The sequence below is a fragment of the Staurois parvus genome, unplaced genomic scaffold, assembly GCF_062004578.1.
Source record: "Staurois parvus isolate SC_StPar_1 unplaced genomic scaffold, SC_StPar_1.0 ptg000054l, whole genome shotgun sequence".
Classification (NCBI taxonomy): Eukaryota; Metazoa; Chordata; class Amphibia; order Anura; family Ranidae; genus Staurois; species Staurois parvus.
This window is the reverse complement of record NW_028317850.1, coordinates 5,028,466-5,050,005: the sequence shown is the minus strand read 5'-3', so window position 1 is coordinate 5,050,005 and position 21,540 is coordinate 5,028,466. Positions and strand designations below refer to the sequence as shown.

General features: G+C 41.8%; 1 protein-coding gene across 2 annotated transcripts in view; it reads right to left on the bottom strand.

The window, feature by feature from the left end:
- Positions 1–21,540, bottom strand: part of TEX9 (testis expressed 9) — an 81,977-nt gene that overhangs the window by 30,212 nt on the left and 30,225 nt on the right. For both annotated transcript variants that reach the window (XM_089667968.1, XM_089667975.1), the window contains one exon: positions 2,363–2,445. In XM_089667968.1, coding sequence (XP_089524094.1) covers positions 2,363–2,445 — 83 coding nt within the window. The remainder of the gene's footprint in view (positions 1–2,362; positions 2,446–21,540) is intronic.

Sequence of the window (21,540 nt, the reverse complement as noted above, 5' to 3'; positions counted from 1 at the left end):
CAGCTTTCCCAGTGGCCCATAAGTTATGAGATATGCCTATTTGCCTTGTGCCAAGCTGAACCACTGAAAGTATGCAAAACAGAACATTCTTTGAGTTCAGATTTAACAGTTTTAGTATGCATCAGTTAACTTGACATTAATCCTGTGATTCATTTATTTACCTAAATACAGTTGCAAGAAAAAGTATGTGAACCCCTTGGGATTACGTGGAGTTTTGCATGAATTGGGCATAAAATGTGCTCTGAACGTCATCTAAGTCACAACAATAGAAGAACACAGTCTGCTGAACATAATACTACACAAACATTAGATGTTGCCATGGTTTAATTGCACATAACATGTAAACATTCACAGTGCAGGGAGGAAAAATATGTGAACCTTTGGACTTAATAACTGGTTGACCCTCCTTTGGCAGCAATAACCTCAACCAAACGTTTCCTGTAGTTGTAGATCAGACCTGCACAGCGATCTGGAGTCATTTTGGACCACTCCTCTTCACAAAACTGTTTCAGTGTAGCAATATTCTTGGGATGTCTGGTGTGAAATCGCTCTCTTAAGGTCATGCCACAGCATTTCAATCGGGTTGAGGTCAGGACTCTGACTGGGCCACTCCAGAAGGCGTATTCTGTGCTGTTGCAGCCATTGTTTTGTTGAATTACTTGAATGCTTTGGGTCATTGTCCTGTTGCATCACCCATCCTCTGCGGAGCTTCAGTTGGCGGACAGAAGGTCGTACGTTTTCCTGCAAAATGTCTTGATAAACTCTAGAAGTCATTTTCCCATCAATGACAACAATCCGTCCAGGCCCTGAGGCAGCAAAGCAGCCCCAAACCATGATGCTCCCTCCGCCATGTTTTACAGTGGGGATGAGGTTTTGATGTTGGTGCGCTGTGCCTTTTTTTCTCCACACATAGTGTTGTGTGTTCCTCCCAAACAACTCAATCTTGGTTTCATCTGTCCACAGTATATTTTGGCAGTAGTACTGTGGAACATCCAGGTGCTCTTTTGCAAACTTCGAACGTGCTGCAATATTCTTTTTGGACAGCAATGGCTTCCTCCGCGGTGTCCTCCCATGTACTCCATTCTTGTTTAATGTTTTCCTTATTGTAGATGTGTCAACAAAAATGTTAGCATGTGCCAGAGATTTCTGTAGGTCTTTAGCTGACACTCTGGGATTCTTCTTTAGCTCATTTTTACAGGACGACCACGCCTAGGGAGAGTAGCAACAGTGCTAAACTTTCTCCATTTGTAGACAGTCTGTCTTACCGTGGACACATGAACATCAAGGCTTTTGGAGATACTTTTGTAACCCTTTCCAGCTTCATGCAAGTCAACAATTCTTGATCGTAGGTCTTCTGAGAGCTCTTTTCTGCGAGGCATGGTTCACATCAGACAGTGCTTCTTGAAACCAGTAAACCCAAAACAGGTGTGTGTTTTTTAAGGGCAGGACAGCTGTCAGCAACACATCCAATATCATCACACTGATTGGAGTCAAGGTTGGCTCACTCCTGGCTCCAATTAGCTCTGGGAGAAGTCATTAAGCTAGCAACTCACATACTTTTTCCTCCCTGCACTGTGAATGTTTACATGTTATGTGCAATTAAACCATGGCAACATCTAATGTTTGTGTAGTATTATGTTCAGCAGACTGTGTTCTTCTATTGTTGTGACTTAGATGACGTTCAGAGCACATTTTATGCCCAATTCATGCAAAACTCCACGTAATCCCAAGGGGTTCACATACTTTTTCTTGCAACTGTAACTGTTATACTATTAAGGATATATAAGGATTTGTTTGTGCACCATTTTAATACCCTGCACATCTTTTACTTATGCATTTTTTGGTTATTTTACCCAAGTTTTTATATTACTACTGCAGCAATTCACAATTAAATATGTCCCCATTGGTATCCTGACTGAAAAGATCCCAAATATAGGTAATTTGTACCACAAATGATGTGTACCATTGGACAAGAAGTATAGTATATACAGTGAGGTTTTTAAACTTGTTCAGTATTTCTCATACAATGCTCTGTAAACAATGGATTTAGCTCACAGCCAAAGGAGGAAGGGGTCAAGAGCGCTGGCGGAGGACCCGAGAAAAGGAGATCTGGGCTGCTCTGTGTGTTTGTTATAGAAAAAAAAAAAAAAGGCCTTTAAAATCATTTTAAGATAATAGGGAATTGTCAAAAGACATCAAAACTGTTCCGATAAAGCCTCTGCTTTACAGTCGTGTCTTTCCTGCTGTGATTAGAGTTCTCCTTTAAGACAAAGGTGTAGTTTTCCTTTAACTTGACAGGACTAAATACATGGTCTTTAGAAAAAGACCAACTGTGCTATCAGGCCTGGAACATTGGTTTTACCTTTTTATTACATTCATGAGTTATGTTGTCCAGCTCCTCTTGCATGACTCGCAGCTTTGCCTTCAGAAATCTAATTTGAGCTTCTGTGAATAGAAAACATATATGCATCGTATAGATAGACTTATGTATGCACACTATACTTTGTATGTTCAGTTGTATGAGGTCAATTTGTGGCAAGATTAAAAGAATGATTTTTCCGAACTATACATTTTTAGAGTGAATGTCGTATATTTGTAATGTACTTAATTTTCAAAGGAAAAGTTACATGGAAAATTAAAGCCCAGCTAAAATCATAGAAATAAATATGTAATGAGATTAGTTTGTTTCCTACTGCAGCTGTGCAGAGGGTTTAAATATTCAATGCAAATAAACTGATCAAATTGACTAAAAATCGCAAACCAAAGTTCCTCCATTTGATCAACTGAATAAGCTCTTGATTGATTTAGATGCAAATATTAGCATGTGTGTGTCAGAGAACTGATCACAAAAGGATGATTTTTATTAGATCATCTTGATTTGTAATGTATAGACCACATCTTTGCAAAGTGTGAAACCAATCGTTCAATAATTTAATCAATGAAGAATCACTTGTTTATGATTGCTTGTACCTAGATCTATCTCCAACTACATTTATAAGACCCACTTCTCTTAGCACTGTAAATGACCTGGTCAGACACACTCCTTCCCCTTCTCCTAATCAAAAACTTGTGCTATGAAGCTTGTGCTGAGAGGTATGGCTGTTACAAACCTCTGCTAGCACAGGGCTGTGCAGTGTGAAGGCTGGAAGAAAATGTTCTAGCTTAAATAAAAAGGTATTTAAGGCATCCCTAGCTAAGATTAGTCACAAATTATAACAAGTGGGGTATAGGACTATAAAGAGATAAAAATGTGCTAAAAATCAATTCAACATAAATAAAAAAAAAAGTCAGCAGCTACAAATACTGTGCAGAACTTCCAGTGAAATTGCCTAGGTGATTCAAGCAGAAGTGGAAGTAGATAACTGCCAGAAAAAGGTGTGGCTCCCCCCACAATCCCTAAAAAAAAAAAAAGTATCAAAAGAGGAGGGGGGCCTGCAAGGCCGCATGGTTTTCAAAATTGTGACAGCGAGTGCAGGAGGGGATCAGGGGGAGAAGGTGCAGATGCTGTAACATATTACCACTAAAAACATGTAACATGTTCCAAAGGTGAACTTGTCCTTTAAAAAATACATTGGGGTGTTAACTCTGCAAATGTAGTAATATTTTTGGTGTTTCCACTGTCCTCGTGCTCCAAGGCCTCCAAAAACGTCATAGGTAGTCAGGAAATTAGATGCATAATTTATGCCTCTAGAAAACCTGAAGGTTCTCATTGGATTTTGGGCCCCTCTAAAGTCTAACGCATGTGGTATCCCAATACTCAGGCAGAGTAGCAGAATGTGTTTTGGGTGTAATTCCAAGTATGCCTATGATGTGTGTTAGAAATATCTTATTAATTAACAACTTTGTGTAAAAAAGCATTTTAAATTTCTTTCCTGCATTTTCCAAAAACTTGTGGCAAAATGACATTTTAAAAGACTCACTATGAAACCCTTGGGGTATTTGCTTTCCAAAATGTGGATATTTTGTGGGTATTTCTCCTGCTCTGACATTTCACAGACTCAAGAAATATCACAGGTAGCCAGGAAGCTAGACGTGTGATTTATGCTCCTTTAAAGCTCAAAAGGTGCTCCTTGGATTTTTGCCCTTCTATGCATCTAGGCTTTGAAAAAGTCTCACACATGTTTTATTGATCTGAGGCCTAATCAGTCCTCCACCAATAATGTAGCCAAGGTATTTGGCCTCCTCCAAGCCCATGGCAAACTTTTTGGGGGTGGTGGTAAGACCTGCTTTCCTAAGTGAATTTACTAAACCGGGGCAAATGAGACTCCCAATCTGGGCTGTGGGTGATTACATTGTCCAAATAGGCAGCTGCGTATTGACGATGTGGTCTTAACGTTCTGTCCATCAGTCTATGGAATGAGGCAGGAGCACCATGCAAACCAAACGGCATCCGCTTATATTGGGAGGACCCCTCAGTGGTAGAGAATGCTGTATTTTCTTTTGCAAATTCCATTAGGAGTATCTGCCAATGGCCTTTAGTCAGATCTACGGTAATTATGTATCGGGCCGTTCCCAACCTGTCATTGAAATCATCCACCCGAGGCATCGGGTAAGCATCGAACTTAGACACACTGTTCAATTTTCTGAAATCATTACAAAATCTGATTGTTCCAACTTGCTTTGGGGCTAACACTATGGGACTTGACCAATCACTGTGGGACTCCACAATCACTCCCAACTTTAACATGTTCTTTATTTCATTTGCCACTGCTTCCCACCTGGCCTTGGGTATTGTATAGGGGTTTACATTTACACGGACACCCAACTGTGTAACTACATTATGCTGCATTACTGTGGTCAATCCGGGTAGGTGCGAGAAAAAGTCTCCATTCTTTCTGACAAACTCCTTAACATCATTCTGTTGGGCCATTGACAATGTTTCAGTTACAGGTACCTGAGGTGTCCTGGGGGCCATGTCTTTTTGGGAGGTTGGTACTGCCAGTAAACGCGCTCTGTCCTTCCAAGGTTTTAAGAGATCAACGTGATATATTTGCTCAGGTTTCCTTTTCCCTGACTGGTAAACTTTACAGTTTACTTCACCTATTTTCTCCATAATTTCAAAGGGATCTTGTCACTTTGCGAGGAGTTTACTCTCCACTGTGGGAACTAGCACCAGCACTCTATCCCCAGAGTTGAAGGATCCTGACACCCCGGTTATAAATCCTTCTCTGGGCCTCCTGGGCTTGCCCCATATGTTCCTGTACAAGCAGCATGACGGCTGCGATTCTATCCTGCATCTGTGAGATATGCTCGTTGACGCTTCTACAGGGCGTAATCTCTCCCTCCCACCTGTGCCCAACAGTGCCTACTAGTGCCACCCATCAGTGCCCAGCAGTGTCGCCAGTCAGTGCCGCCAGTCAGTGCCCATCATTGTTGCATATCAGTGCCAGCTCATCAGTACCACCTATCAGTGCTGCCTATCAGTGCAGCCTCATCAACGCACAACAGTGAAGGAGAAAAATTACCTGTTTGCAAAATTTTATAATAGAAACAAAAAAAAACTTCTTTGTGTTTTTTTCAAAATTTTTGCTCTTTTTTTGTTTATAGCACAAAAATAAAAACACCCAGTGGTGATTAAATACCGCCAAAAGAAAGCTCTATTTGTGTGAAAAAAATTGATAAAAATGTAATATGGGTACAGTGTTGCATGACCGCGCAATTGTCAAAGTGTGACACCGCTGAAAGCTTAAAATTGGCCTGGCCAGGAAGGGGGTATAAGTGCCCGGTAGGCAAGTGGTTAAGGAGCTCTCGGTCTGCTTGTTGGCCCTCTGCAAACTGGCGTTTCGCCTCCTGCTGTGCTGCAGTGGCCTCTGCAAACTGGTGATTGGTTTCCTGCTCGGTTGTCATGGCCTGCAGCAAGGCTCTTAACACCTCCTCCATCTTCCCACTTGCTCAGGAAGTCGCCCTCAAAAATTCCACCATATGTGGGGGTTAGCTCAGGTGGCGGATCACCTTCTCTTGGGAACAGGGTAGTACAGACGGCAGAGCTTTCTAAAAAATCTGACCTGTAGTCAGTTTTATTTAAAAGGTTGCATGCATCATAAACCAAACAGAACAGAAAATGGCCTGGGCAGAAGGGGTGGGGAAACGTTCTGGTCTTGAAGTGGGTAAATTCTCTCAAAGTAAACCTAATAGATCTGCCAATCCAAATCTGACAATTTAGAAATATTTGAGAACTGCTGTACTGAATTACTCACTAGGTTATTTTATCTTTTAGGAACATAGAAATTATAATTAAATTGGAGATTTAAATTCACTTGTACTGTAGTCCATCATCACCTTTAGCAGAGAATTCCAAAATATGGCCACACTTACAGTAAAGAATCACCTTCTATGCAGATGGTAAATTGATTTCTCTTTAAGTCTATGCTGAGGTTACTGTTAATTGCTAAGATGAAAAGCTCATGAGGCAGTTTTTATACTGACTTCCAACACTTAAATATATTAAAGCGATCTACTGTTAGGGCATTCTGTGAAATAAAAATATAGAGTTTGCTAATCTTTCTTCATGGCAAACTCTCCATCTATCTCAAGTCCTGCTATGTCCTTTCTGTTCTGGTCTGAAAAAGGATTTGGCATTTTGACATCTAAAAGTGAAACATTAGTTATGGATGGCAAATGGGCTTATTATACTTATTTATTTGACTATACAAACGGCACTGCCTGGACAAAACGTCAAATATATGACACCTGACTAAATACGACAAGCATGCAGAGCTACGGAGCAGAAAGGATCACTGTCAGCAACCAACAGAACAGTCACACAGAAGCCAGAATTAGATATGACAGAATCCCATGACCTGATATCACTCTGGCAGAAAGCAGAGTTTTCAAAACCTTGAGTTATTACTGACAAAAGCGTTTAATAAAATATTTCCTTGATCACTGTTCCAACACGAAAGTTGAACATTATATGCATCATATGCTGCCACAGCCAGCTCAGGGTCTGAGGTTCATGGTTTCATCTCACACACAAGTTGCATTGGCTCATGCCCAATGCTGACACTGCAGCACAATATCAAGGGAGACCAGAAGTAGCGGAGGTGACAGACATCCTTTGGATGAGACATGAAGCAAATTTATTACTCACACTCCAACAACTCGTAGCCACATGGGCTTTGCTGCAATGCTGTCAAAATGATCAACATCCCCCCCCCACACTTTAACCATTGTGGTTATACTGTAAGTGGGACTGCTTAGCTATACTTACTGTACTATCTTGAACTAAGAATTTTTTTGAAAGGCCACTTACTGGTTTTTCTGTTCATTGAGACTCCCATTGTCAACTCCTCTTCCAGATAATGCTAGTTGCTGCTCTATCATGCTTACCCTCTTGTTTCAACACTTTGAGTTAATGACAAATATGCAGATGTGTTTGCTTCAACTTTCATAATCGGCATACTTGTTCTAGATCAGAGATTCAGAATAAAGAGAAGCTAGTGGATCAGCATAGCATCTAGTCAAATAGCTTTTTATAGAAGGAAGTCAACAACGGCAGTCCACCACAGAAGTTTAATTTAATGAGTTATCCAAGAGTTCTGCACATGGTGCATTTAAACTTGTTTAAATCTAAAGACTTAAGAACATGTTCAATACCGGGGCGTCTTCAGCACACAAACATACTGAATTTTTAAGCATAAACTACCTCTCCCTCTGATTAGCAGGGTTTGGCAAGACCAGTTAAAGTAAATATAAACTTAATGATTAAAATCTCATATAAACTATACATGTTAATTTAATCGTAAAAGTTAGCTTCAATCTCCTGAAATCGGCATGTCCCCAAAAAGGTCCTTTAAACTCTTCCTGTTATGGGGTGAAAAACATGTCCAAATCATACTCCTGTGTCTACACCCTGCCAAATGTGCCCCTGGTGCAGACCACAAGCTGCTGTGCCTACACACATTGCACAGTCCTGGTTGTGGCATTCTAAGTGCTAGCTGCTTAGTGATAGGGGATTTAATAGCGCAGGAGGTACATTATACATTGCACAGTCATGGTTACAATCAGTAAAGCAGGTGAGAGCAGGTAAATGTTTAAGTAAATCAGGCATCAATAAAGCCATGATGTTTGATGGTGTGTAACCGATGCAGGGGTATGAAGTTAGGAAATGGATGGAAGAAGCTGGAGCGGATTACTGGAGCAACACAAAGATGACAAAAAAGTGAAAACAGTATTTTATGGGAAAATTATGGCAATTTTACATGATTTACAGTGCTTTACCAAACTAATTATAAAACATTTAAGGTTCAGATTTTTTAAACCAATGTAGTGGCATTGCATGGGAGCACTGATGACTGCAAAAACAAACCTCGATGCAACTGCCTTCATAAGTTGCCTTCTTCCATGCTCTACATCTTTGCAATCTCTCCGAGATTTCCATTCATTGTGTATTTCCCCACCCAATCAACTTTAACAGATCCCCAACTGACAGGTGCCTTTACTGGAGGCACCAACTGGAGATCAAGTTCAGCAGACCATGGAGCCCTCAGATCTGCAGCATATTGACTTTTCATCTTCAGTGGTAGCTATCATATGGTGCTAAACCATTCTCACTAAAACAGACCACCTGCAAGTTAGCATTGGCCATAAACAATAGATTGAAATAGCCAAACATTTGCAGTGCAGGAGACAGTAAAGTGTTAATACATTTTTATGCTCTAGCCTTTCTCAGCTAGGGTTCCTCCAGAGGGTGCTAGGGCTTCCTTGAGCAAGCAGCAATGTATGCGTCTTCGATAAGTTCTTACTGACATCAATATCATTTCAACTCTCTGTAAGAGGAGGATTATTTCCATTACCTATTACACCAATGTACAATGACTGTAGATATAGTAAATAGTTAGCAAGGTTTCAGCACTGAAAGCTGAAAATTGGCCCGGGTAGGAAGGGGGTATAAGTGCCAAGTATTGAAGTGGTTAAACTTCAAAAAAATGGCAACCCACCATACCGCAACTGCATGCTTTGCAGGTGGTTAGGTGGTTGCAGGATGGTTGTGGCATGGCCATATTCACTTGCCTTATGCAGCTGAATACCAGAGTTTAGGTTACCAGTCAAAAGGCAGTAAGTGAGGTCTATTAGTAAGAGGCCCGAAGGACAGAAGGTAGTTCTGCCTTGCAGCACTGTGGTCCTCAGCTCGTATCCTTGTCAGGACACTATCTGCTTGGAGTTGGCGTGTTCTCCCTGTGCCTGTGTGGGTTTCCTCTGGGTACTCAAATTTCTTCTCACACTCCAAAGAAATGCTGGTAGGTTAATTGGCCCCAGTATGTGTATGGATAGGAGCCTCAGACTGTAAACTCCATGAGGGCATTGACTGATGTGGAAGTACAATATGCTAAGTGCTGTTTAAATTGTCAGCACTATACAAACGTCTGTAATGAAAAAAAAAAAATATCTTTCTATGTAGATGTACAGTTTAACTGAATCCATCTGCACTGTAATTAGGACAGAGCCATTATTTTCCCAACAGACCATACAGCTAGAAAGATGGTAGCATAATCGCCTCTCTAATAGACTGAACATTTAAAATAACCTGGAATGATATTTTCAAAGATTTAAGTTTTCTAAAATGTTTTTGCACTAGTAATTTAACACATTTTTTTTTTTACCAAACATCCAACATGGCAAACATTTCTGTTGAGGGGAAATCTAGACACGGAATTAAACCATCACACGTATGAATATCATCTAAGGCCCCATTCACACCTGAACTTTTTTTAGCGTGAAATTCAAAGCTCCAAAACGCTCAGGGAAGAAAAATCAATTATTCTCTATGGACATGGTTCACATCTCCAATCAAAGTTGCCTGAAGCCAAATGCCTGAAGCTCAAAAAAGTTTTGGAGCTACTTTTGTAGTTCAATTCAGGCAGATTGATGTGTTTTTAAAGTGTTTTCTTCTCCAAAGAGATGCATTAAAATGCTCGATTTGAATGTTTTCATGCATTTTGTACGTTTTTCTGCTCAAATGCAATAATTGAAATAAAATGAATAATAATAATAAATGATTACATAAATATCAAATAAATAATAATAATCATAAATTAAATATATAATAAAAAATATATAAATTATATAATTATTCCCTAACTCTGAAAAAAATTAATAAATTAATAAATTAACCTTTAACCCTAACCAAAAATTAAATAATAAATAAATTAAAGAAATATACCCCATACCCCTAAACACAACCCTTATCCTTAACCAGTAACCATAACCTTTAACTCTAGCTTAAACCTAATCCCTAACCTTAAGAAAGAAATAAAAACAAAAATTAATAATAAATTTATAATTTATTTAGTTTAATACAATACAATACTACTACTACTGCTACTACTACTACTACTACATGATTTAATTAAGTAACCCATAACTCTAATCCTAACCTGTAACCCTAACTTCTAACATAAAAACAAAAATTAATAAATAAAAACATAAAAGCTGATGAAAAAGCTAAAAAAGCTGGAAAACATAGCAACACATGATGAAACAGATGATATTTTTTCTATTGGCTATTAAAAAACATCAAAGCTCAAAAACACTTTAAAAACACTGTACAAAAAAAGCAGAAAAAAACTCAAAAATGCGCAAAAAAAGCGAAACTCCTGAAAAACACTCAAAAAACACAATGCTCAGGTGTGGATGCAGCCTAAATTCTGTAAAAATATGGATAACCTTTCTGTGCGGTGGCAAATTACCGCAAGGTGCCCTATACATACAAACCCTCCAAATTTATGTCACAGGGGAGTCCTTAATGTATCCAATATAAACATCTGATGGATTTCTTAGCAGTAATGGTTATTCACATTCACATAAAACGTAACCCAGCTATTGCGTAGAGACTCCTGTACTTGGTTTCTATCTTGCTCTAAAAAAACCTTGTTTTTGAGGGCTAGTCTTGATCATCTGTTTTTAATGCAGGCTGCTCTGGCATTGTTGGAGGTGGCCAAAACATTTAATTCACCCTAAACAGTGAATTCCTTTGTACTTTTTATAGTGTAATCCTCATTTTCCCATATCCTTACCATACAGACACTCAAATACAGGTTTTTATTTTTAAAAAATAAAAAACATGTCATACTTATCTGCTCTGTGCAAAATCATTAACCCCAATCCTTCTCTTCTTAGGTACCCCGCTGGCACTCCCACCCCCAAAGCAAGCTGCTTGTTATAGGGGCACTTCTGAATGCTCGCTTCTGAGCTGGCTCAAAACACGGCTCGCCCCTGCCCCCTCCTTACTGGCTGTGAATGACAGAATAAGAAGCCAAAGACTCCCCCGCTGCTGTGTCTGAGCCAATGAGGAGAGAGAGAGCCGAGAGAGCTGCTGCTCTCATGTACATCGCTGGATCGAAATCGGGCTCAGATATTTAGGGGGGGGGGGGGACCTGCTTGCAGAAGGTTTCTTACCTCAATGCTTAGAATGCATTGCCTTCTGCCTTTAGAACTACTGTAATTACAGTATCAAGATTATCATTCATAGCTTTTCATAGTGGTGTTCTTTCTGTTCATAATCTAAAAGCTCAATGTGCTCTTGATGATAATATTTTCTTTACATACCTTGGGATAAACTATAAAATATTTAAAATCAAATATTTTCATGTGGTATTCTTCAAATCAAATATGATATACTTTACACCTTAAGTGACTACACAGGATGGACCCAACAATATCAAATTGTAAGGCTGTTAAGCCCTTTTGAGACAATTCTTGATACACCACTTAACTCTAAGGGCTCGTTCACACTTGACTGTTTTACCAACGCTTGCCAAACGCCCCTATAGCGTTTGGCAAGTGTTGGTCCGGCGTTTGCCGGCCGGGCGTTTGCGGAGCGGCACCATAGACTAGAATAGGAGGCTTCAACGCCTCCTGACTCGACCAGAGGCGTCCGTTTTGCCGCGGCGCTAATGCTCCCGTTAGAACAGCACCATGTGCTGCAATGTGCAGAATTGTCCGAGGTTTTTGGGAAGCGGTAAAAACGCTTCCCAAACGCCTCTCTGCTGCCTGCACACAACGCTAGTGTGAACGTAGCCTAAATTAGTGTAAAATTAATGTGTGCAACCATAGATTATAACAGACAGCTGAAGGACTGCTAGACACATTCTGAACTTGAAGATGTACATAGCCATCAAAGAACAATGCTGAATAGAATGACATCAACCTGAGCAGATTTTGCTTCAGTAGACAAACGTGAAAACCTGCCAGTTTGTAGACGTTTCTATGAAAATACTGGGTTTTCAAAAGTCACTATTTATACACCTGCCCCTAAAACAAAATGTTGCCATGAGAGGGAGGTAATTGGAAGACAAGCTGTTACAAGAGACTATATGCATTTAGGTATACATTACCTACATTTATGTGGAAAAGGAACACATAAACATACAATGGGTATAGAAAAGAAATCACCCCCATTTAAAATAATCACATTTTGTTGCTTTGCAGCCTGAAATGAAGACAGACCGTTTTTGTTTTATCCAGATATATTTACTCAGATTTTTTTTGTTACTCACTGTAAAATCCCTTTCTCTGAGTTCACTGACAGACACAGTATCTTCTATTCTCAACCATAGGGTATATCGCCACCTACAGGAGTAGGACACTAGGCAGAGAAAGAAACTCGGCACCACTTATGGGCAGTCCTGGCTGATATAAACCCCCTGTCTGCATAGGCAATCCAGTTAGCCACAAGCAGTGTCAGAGGAAAAACATTCCACAGAGGGGTGGGTGCTGTGTCTGTCAATTAACTCAGAGAAAGGGATCTTACAGTGAGTAACAAAAATACCCCGTTTTCTCTTACATTCACTGACGGACACAGCGTCCTCTATACTCAAACTTAGGGAAGTCCCAAAGCAGTGCCAACAACTGAGGGGTAAAACACTGGTGCCCAGCACAGATGGGGATGTGTAGGTAGGCATCCTTGATGTTGATATATGCCAAGAAATCTCCCTGATGAAGGAAAGCCACCACGGACCAAACTTCTGCGCATGCACGAAGCAGTACAGGGTACTAAGATCCAGGATCGGGCAAAACCATCCATCCTTCTTTAGGACCGTAAACAGGTTGGAGTCGAATCTGGAACAATCTCCCCTTGACTCAGCAAATCCTGCACCCCTGTACAAAGCCAGCAGGCGAGCCAGGGAAAAATGCAGGTTGGAAGGAAAAACCCTCTTTGGGGGACAAGATTGGAATTCTATCATGTACCCGGACAGGAACAGGTCATGGACCTACTTGTCAGAAATAAGGGAAGTCCGAGGGGGCGCAAACCAGCGAAGACGACGCCCACCCTGGACATGGGTGGGGCGATCCTACATGCAGAGGAAAACTTGTCCATGGGCTTGACCAGCCTGGAAGTCCAGGGTCACTTGGTATCCCACAGAAGAGTCCTTAAACGGCTTGGAACCCTTATCTGCGGATCCAGGGAGACAGGAAAAAAAAAACTTCTTCTGTGCAGAAAAAAGAGTGGCTTCGCCAAAGGGCCTGGAAGGGCTCAGATCCCTCATATGAAGGGCCAGGCAATGAAAACACCCGGGAGCAGAGAAGGAGGACATTGCATACGATGCAGTTCCCATATCTGCTTAGTCCATTGGAGGATGCCACCGGAAGAAGGTTAAGTCCGTTCGGGCTGTTGACCTGGACAGTGGACCATACACAAGCTAAAGGACTCGCCTAAGCACCTGCACCGAGATGGAGAGCTGGGAGCACAGCAAGGTTACCTCCAAGGGTGCCTTATACACGCACCTAAGGCCCTGGACCATGTGGTTAACGGTTTCGCAAACAGTGGATGTCAGCATGGCATCCAGACCTATGTGGCCAGTACGGCCTCCTCAAAGGGAGGATGGCTACTTACTAGAGCCCTCAAGTTATCCCCAGATTTTAACATTCCCTGCACCAAGGTGAAAGTTGCAGCTACCAGCACCTGTGTGCGCAGCAACGTAGAAGGGGGTCTCATCCCTCTGATCAGGGGAATCTGGGATGTTTACCAGCATACTGACACTACAGTGCTACAGAGGGGAACAACCCAGTAACTACGGCAGCAACACTAAACTACAAAACAGGCTCAGTAAGGGTCTGGCTAGGACGCCTCGGTAGAAATGCAAGGGTCACAGACTGGGTGAGAAGCCTAAAACGGAATCCAAATTGCCCATTATCAGTGGTAATGCCATTATTCTCCTCACAATAGCCTCACAACCTGGAAGCCGTTAGGCAGCAACATGAACTAGACCAGCACCAGCAACTGAAGCACTACAATGCCAGTATATCTGTGGATCCAGTACAATGCAGTGCTGTGGATCCCCAGCCCTAGGATACAGGCCTTTATAGGAGGTGAACATTCAGGGAGGAGCTCAGAGCTGGCTGTCAGTGAATACAGGGAGCCCACGGAATGAATCAGCTCGCAGTTGGATTTGGTCACAGCCCCCCCCCAGACAGAATAGTGGAGAAGAAGCACTTCTTGAAATCGGGTGAGTACTGCAGTGTCAGGGTGCCCCGTACAGTGCTAGTTGCAGTGATAAGCAGGGAAACCATAGTCATGCTGAGACACACTGCTCCTCCTGCTCCTTCCTTCCTTCTCTCAGCGTCCAGGTCATGAGAAGTAGGAAAGCAAGATGGTGGCAGCAACCACCCTTCACAGGGCATGCCCCCTACAGCCCCGCCCAGCCGGAGGAGGGCACCTGGCGTATCACGGCATGCTGCTCAGATTCCAAACGGCAGGGTGTCGCATCCTGGACCAGAAGGCCACAGGACCGCAGCCTTAAGGTGTGGACAGCCCGACCGTGTGGTGGACTCACCCATGGGAGGGCCAAAGTAGGTGACCCATGCAAGAAGGAGAGACTGGAACATCCCTACCCCTCACTATGTGGAGTGCTCAAGCAAACTGGGAGGGGAGATGGAAGGTGCACAGGCAGCATGCAGCCAGGTACCATCTGACCCCTTTGACTAAGATCAGGGGGCACCTGTTCATCCAGGGGTATGGATAAGGGCCAGCCATGAGGGGAGACAGCCATGGGCACACATCCCTCAACCAACAATCCGTGACGCAGCTGGGATTCAAGGAGACTAGTGGAATAGGACCCCTAACATCATGCCATTTGCCCCAGATGATAGATGGAGCCACAGGAAGGACAGGCCTAGGTGGTGGGCTAGAACCCTGCAGGGCTAACCGCCCCAGGGAGTACTCGTGCCCTGCACGTTCCGGGGGAGGGCATCTACTTATCGATCCATGGAGTTGCAGGTAACACTCTCCGAGAGAACCTCCTCACCACCAAAGTGGGGGGGAGGGGGCTGTCAGCCTGGGTAACACTGTGATACAGACTACAGGCACCCGGTCATGTGTCCCCACGAGATGTTTAATTCGCTGGCCTGCCCCAGTCCAGGATGGGGCTTTGTCGTGGCCAACCTTGTGCTGAGCGTGCGCTCGGTGGCCAAACTGTGGTGACCGCTGGATCTAGAGTATTCAGCCCGTCGCCCAGTCCAGCTGTTGATTGAAGATCTCCACAAGAAAAAATCCCAGGAAAAAGGACAAAAAAAATTAAACTATGGAACTAGGAGGTCCCAGCAGGGAGCTAGGTCACTACTCCTATAATAGGCAGAAAGGACTGGAGTCTTATGCAGAGAGTGGGTTTATATCACCCGGGACTGCCCATAGGCGGTGCAAAGTTTCTTTTTCTGCCTAGTGTACTACTCCTGTAGGTGGAGATATACCCCTATGATTGAGAAAAGAAGATGCTGTGTCCGTTAATGAATAAAATAAGAGAAATGTTAAAAAAATTCCTAAACAGAATCACTGAGTTGGAAAAAGGATCATCCCCCTTCTAAGAATGACTTGTAAACTCAATCAGGTGTAGCTAATCACCTTCTAAATGGCACACAAAGCATTTTGACATTTAACTGAGATCAGCTGTGGTCACTTTGATTAGCCCAGCATGAAAAGAACTTTCCTGGAGCATTTCAGTCCCTGATAGTGCAAATGAAGTACACAACTATGGGTGGCAAGGCAGCGTCAAAAGATCCCCGGGAAGAAGTTGTGGACAGGCACAAGTCACGAGATGAATAAAAAAAAATATCAAAGGCTTTATCAATGCCTAGAAGCACAGCCAAGTCTATTATTAAGAAGTAGAAGGTATTTGGTACAACATAGGTCCTCCCTGGATCTGGATGTCGCTCCAAACTGGATGAAAGAGCCAGGAGGAAACTGGTCAGAGAGGCTACCAAGAGGCCTACAGCAAGTTTGAAGCAGTTACAGGAATTAATGAAAAAGAGTGGTCATTGCGTGGATGTGACAACAATATCACCGATTCTCCACAAATGTGGCCTGTATGGGAGGGTTGCAAGAAAAATGCCACTACTCAAGAAAGGCCACATGCAGTCACGACTGAGCTTTGCCAAAATGCACCTTGAAGATTATGAGGCCAAATGGAAAAAGGTGTTATGGTCAGATGAGACTAAAATTTAATTAGTTGGCCTCAACACTAAACGAGATGTCTGGCATAAATCCATTACAGCTCACCATCCAAATAACACCATTCCTACAGTAAAGCATGGAGGTGGTAATATCCTGTTATGGGGGAGTTTCTCTGCAGCAGGAACTGGAGCACTTGTCAGGATAGAAGGAAACAAAAGTAAATATCCTTGCACGGCTTAGGCCAAACTTAAACTCCATTGCAAATCTGTGGAATGACTTAAAGACTGCAATCCACAAATGGTCACCATCAAATTTAAGTGAACTTGAGCAGTTCTGCAAAGAAGAGTGGGCAAATATTGCAAAGTCTAGATCTGCAAAGTTAGTAAAGACATATCCCAACAGACTAAAGGCTGTATTTAACACCTTCCTGCCCGGTATATAGCAGATTGACAACCGGGCGGGACACTCGCCTTTGTGACTGTGCGTCATGACGCCCTGTCAAAACGAGCCGCTCACGCGCCCGTGGGGCCACGCGGTGGTGCAATCTGTCACTGGCTGTGTACACGGAACACAGCCGATGACATATCACTACACTGGCCCGTTGCCAGTGTCATGTGATCGCTGTGCCCAATTACAGCAGATCACATGTCAATTGTATACAATGGATGGCTTCCTGTCATGCCATTCATTGTATACAATTGTCTTGTTAGCAGTCACATGATACAGACAGGGCTAATCACATCCCATCTGTATCATGTGATCAGCTTTGCCCAATCACAGCTAATCACAACAAAAGACTGAATGAATCAGTTTCATTCTGTAACGATTGCAAATATCAATGAAATACGTTGGTATTAGCAATCATAACATATTAAGAAAAAAAAAATACTGATCACTTGTCCAGAGTAGTTCAATGTTATTATGGTAACATTGTATTGCTTTGGTCACAGTGTGCTGAAAAATAAAATAGTAAAAAAAAAGAAAAAAAAATGTAATAAAAAAAAAAATAGAAACATTTGAAAAAAAATACAAATGCAATTATTATTAATTTTCACCAAAGAAATGTAGCAGAATAAATTTTGACCTAAATTTATTAAGAAATGTTATTTATTTGCAAAATTTTATAACAGAAACGAAGAATAGTGCGTTTTTTTTCAAAAGTTTCAGGTGTTTTTTGTTTTATTTAGCAATAAATAAATAACTCACTGGTGATTAAATACCACCAAAAGAAAGCTCTATTTGTGTGAAAAAAATGATAAACATTTCATATGGGTACAGTGTTGCATGACCGCGTAATTGTCATTCAAAGTGCGACAAAGCTGAAAGCTGAAAATTGGCTTGGGCAGGAAGGGGGTATAAGTGACCAGTATTGATGTGGTTAACGCAAATGGTGGTTCAACAAAATGTTGACACAAGGGGATGATCCTTTTTCTAACTCAGTGAGTGTTTTTGAATTTGTTTCTGACATGTTGGTGTTATATCTTTCACTTGGATGTCAGAAGTTGCAAATAAATACAGCTGGATAAAACAAAAACAGCGTCTATCTTAATTTCAGGCTGCAAAGCAGCAAAATGTGATTCTTTTTCTATACCTATTGTATAAATGGGGTTTTCTCAAATTGGACCGCAAAAGTTGAAATACATTTTAGACTAACTGTGACAAGAAGAGTGATAAAGTCTGGTCCAACCCAGTTTTCCGTTCAACACACTCACCTGAAGATGTGCAGTTATTCCCAAACAGCATGTTTATAATGATGTTTAATATAATTTACAATTTTGACATTCCTGTCCGAACTATAGCCACTCCACTTAGCAGCCTGGGTGTCCTCTCCGGTGCGTACCCTTCCACCCGTCCTGCTGCCACCGTCACCCTCACAGCAAGACAAAGAACGAGAGGTACAGCAGGTCCATATGGAGGTTGGGCAATGCCACATTTCTTAAGGTACCAAGCAGGAGATTAGTTGCTGGAATGTGAGACAGTCCTAGCAACCAATCACCTGTTTATTAACATGAAAAATTGGTCAGCCCCTGCCTTCCATCCAGACCTTCTGTGCCATGATGTAAAGAAGGGACTAAAGACAATGAATTAAGAAAGTGTGTGGGTGGGGCTAGTGGAGGACACTGATGTGAAGCGGGGTCTGTGATGTGAAGGGGAACTGTGGACACTGTTTTGAATAGGTGGGAAAGGCTGTGTCATAAAGACAGGTTACTTGGACTGAAGCTGAAAATTACATTTTAACCTCTTCCTCAAGATCTCAACTCAGACATCAGAGAACACGAGATGTACTTTTCTGCCATGTAATCTTTAAATGGGGTTGTCAGGACTCTTAATCCCTCTTCTCTGCTACTAAATGCCGCACCTTAAAAACTGCTATAACTACAATCAAGGACTGAGTGAGACCTAAGCCCGCTCTACTAAAAACCTTTATTTCAATATTTAGAGAGGGGAAAACTACTATCCTGCATCTTTACACCTTAAGACCCCTTTCACAGATCGGGTCCGGCTTTCAGGCGGACCTGATCGGACCATCCATAGACCTCTATGGGCCGGTGTGTGTTAGTGGACCTGCCGGTCCAAATCCTGTACGCCAAAAACAGACGGATGGGGATCCGTTCCCCATTTGTCTGGTGGATCAGTTCGCATGCTAGTCGGATGGAAACAGACAGGCGATCACGGACCTGTCATCCACCTGCTCAGTGTGGATCAACGGAGAGATCCCCCGCTAAACAGGCGGATCCGCCAATGGGTCCTCCCCATCTGAAAGGGGCCTAAAGTGTCCCTTCAGTTTCACATGGCTCAGGAAATCATTTTACCTTGCTTTGATTGTTTAACACTCAGTACTAAAGTACTGAAGCAAGAAGGCCAAGTATAATAGCTCAACAACGTGTATTTTCAGAAGAGGTCAGAAATGACGGTCTCTACCAGGTATTCCTTAAGTACTATGGATTGGATGTTGATACAAAACAAGTTCTGGTATTTGGCACTGATTCAGACAACAAAAACTATCACACAACAAAACAGCTCCTCCAGCAGTTCTTCAGGCTCCATTTACAATTTTAGTTGGCAAAAATAATGAATGGCAGACCAAAGTGAGAAGGAATTTTTGGGAGATGGAAAGCATTGCAAGTAAAATGAAACACAAATATTGTGCAGGTGCATAGAAAGTGGTTATAAATCTACAAATATGACATAGTTATATAGTTAGTCTGGCTGCAGAAAGACAAAAGTCCATCCAGTTCAACCATACTATAAAAAAAAAAAAAAAGTTATAATCCTACACCCACACATTTGCTCCTGCAGGGAAAAAATTCCTTCCTGATCTTCCGAGAGGCAATCGGATATTCCTTGGATCAACTTTACCTATAAATGTTAGTATCCAGTTATATTCTGTGTATCGAAGAAAGATCCAGGCCTTTTTTAAAGCAATCCACTGAGCTGGCCATAACCAACTCTTGAGGGAGTATATTTCACATTTTCACAGCTCTCACTGTGAAGAAACCTTTCCGTGTTTGGAGATTAAATTTCTTTTCCTCCAGATGTAAATAGTGTCCCCTTGTCCTCTGTGATGACCTCAGGGTGAATAACTCTACACTGAGGTCACTATATGAACCACTGATGTATTTACACATGTTGATCATATCCCCCCTTACACACCGGTCACGAGTTTGAAATAGTGCGACTTGAAGCCGCATGATTTCAAAGTCAGGTGACATGCCGATTTGAGATGCGATTTGCATAGACATCTGACACAGATGTCTATGCAAATCACATAAAAAATAGTGCATGCACTACTTTGGAAATTGGTGTGGCTCTGACCAATTTGGAACTGCTCTGATATGACCACTGCAATTGCAAGTCACAGGGCATGCAAATCACATGCCAAGTTGCACCCGATGTGCCCGGGGTGTAAATCTCCTCTTCTCAAGAGAGAATAAATTCAGTTCCTCTAATCTTTCCTCATAGCTGAGCTCCTCCATGTCTCTTAACAGTTTGGTGGGCCTTCTCTGTGCTTTCTCCAGTTATCCAATGTTCTTTTTGTGAATTGATGCCCAAAACTGAACTGCATATTCCAGATGAGGTGTTACTAATGATTTGTACCAGGGTAATATGATATCTCTCTCTCTGGAGTCTATACCACTTTTAATACAAGAGAGGATTTTGCTCACTTTAGAAACCACAGCTTGGCATTGCATGCCATTATTAATCTTGTGATCTACCAGAACTCCCAGATCCTTCTCCACCACTGATTCCCCCAGTTGTACCCCCCTAGTATGTATGATGAAGAAGAAGAAGATGATAGAGACAGAAACAATATAGGGTCTGGGATTAAAAATACAGTTTCAAAATATATTACAAAGTAAGGGTCCCAACATTGAACCTTGGAATACACCATTAACAACCCTAGACCATTCAGAGTATGAATCATTAACCAATACTCTCTGAATACGATCTTTTAGCCAGTTTTCTGTCCATTTACATATGGATTTTTCCAAGCCTGTAGACTTTACCTTTTGCAAAATCCAAGCATACCATATCCACAGCCACCCCTCTGTCCAAGGTTTTGCTCACCTCATAAAAAGAAATAAGATTTGTTTGACAACTTCTGTCTTTCATGAATCCATGCTGTCTGTTGCTTAAAATATTATTTTCCAGTAAGAACTCATCTATGTGGTCTTTTATGAAGCTCTCCAGTATCTTCCCAACTATAGAAGTTAAACTAACAGGTCTATAATTACTTGGTAAAATTTTGACCCCTTTTAAATATTGGCACCACATTGGCCTTTTGCCAATCCAGTGGTATTATGCCACTCATTAAAGAGTCCCAAAAAATTAGAAACAATGGCTTTGAAATGACAGAGCTCAATTCTTTAAGGACCCGTGGGTGTATGCCATCCGGTCCAGGTGCTTTATTCACCTTTATTCTGTCTAAATATTTTTGGATCATATCAATCATATCAATTGTGAGCCAACATGGATCATTTAGAGCTGTGTCAATACCATGTTCATTATGGACAAAAGCTCCCTCAAGCTCCTTTGTAAACAAATAATTTCCTTATGCTTACTTTTTTAAAGGTCCTTCCCTTTCTATAGGCCAACCTTATCCACTTGCCCTGTGGAAGATTTACCTCCCTTCCTGTCCAGACCATTTTTTG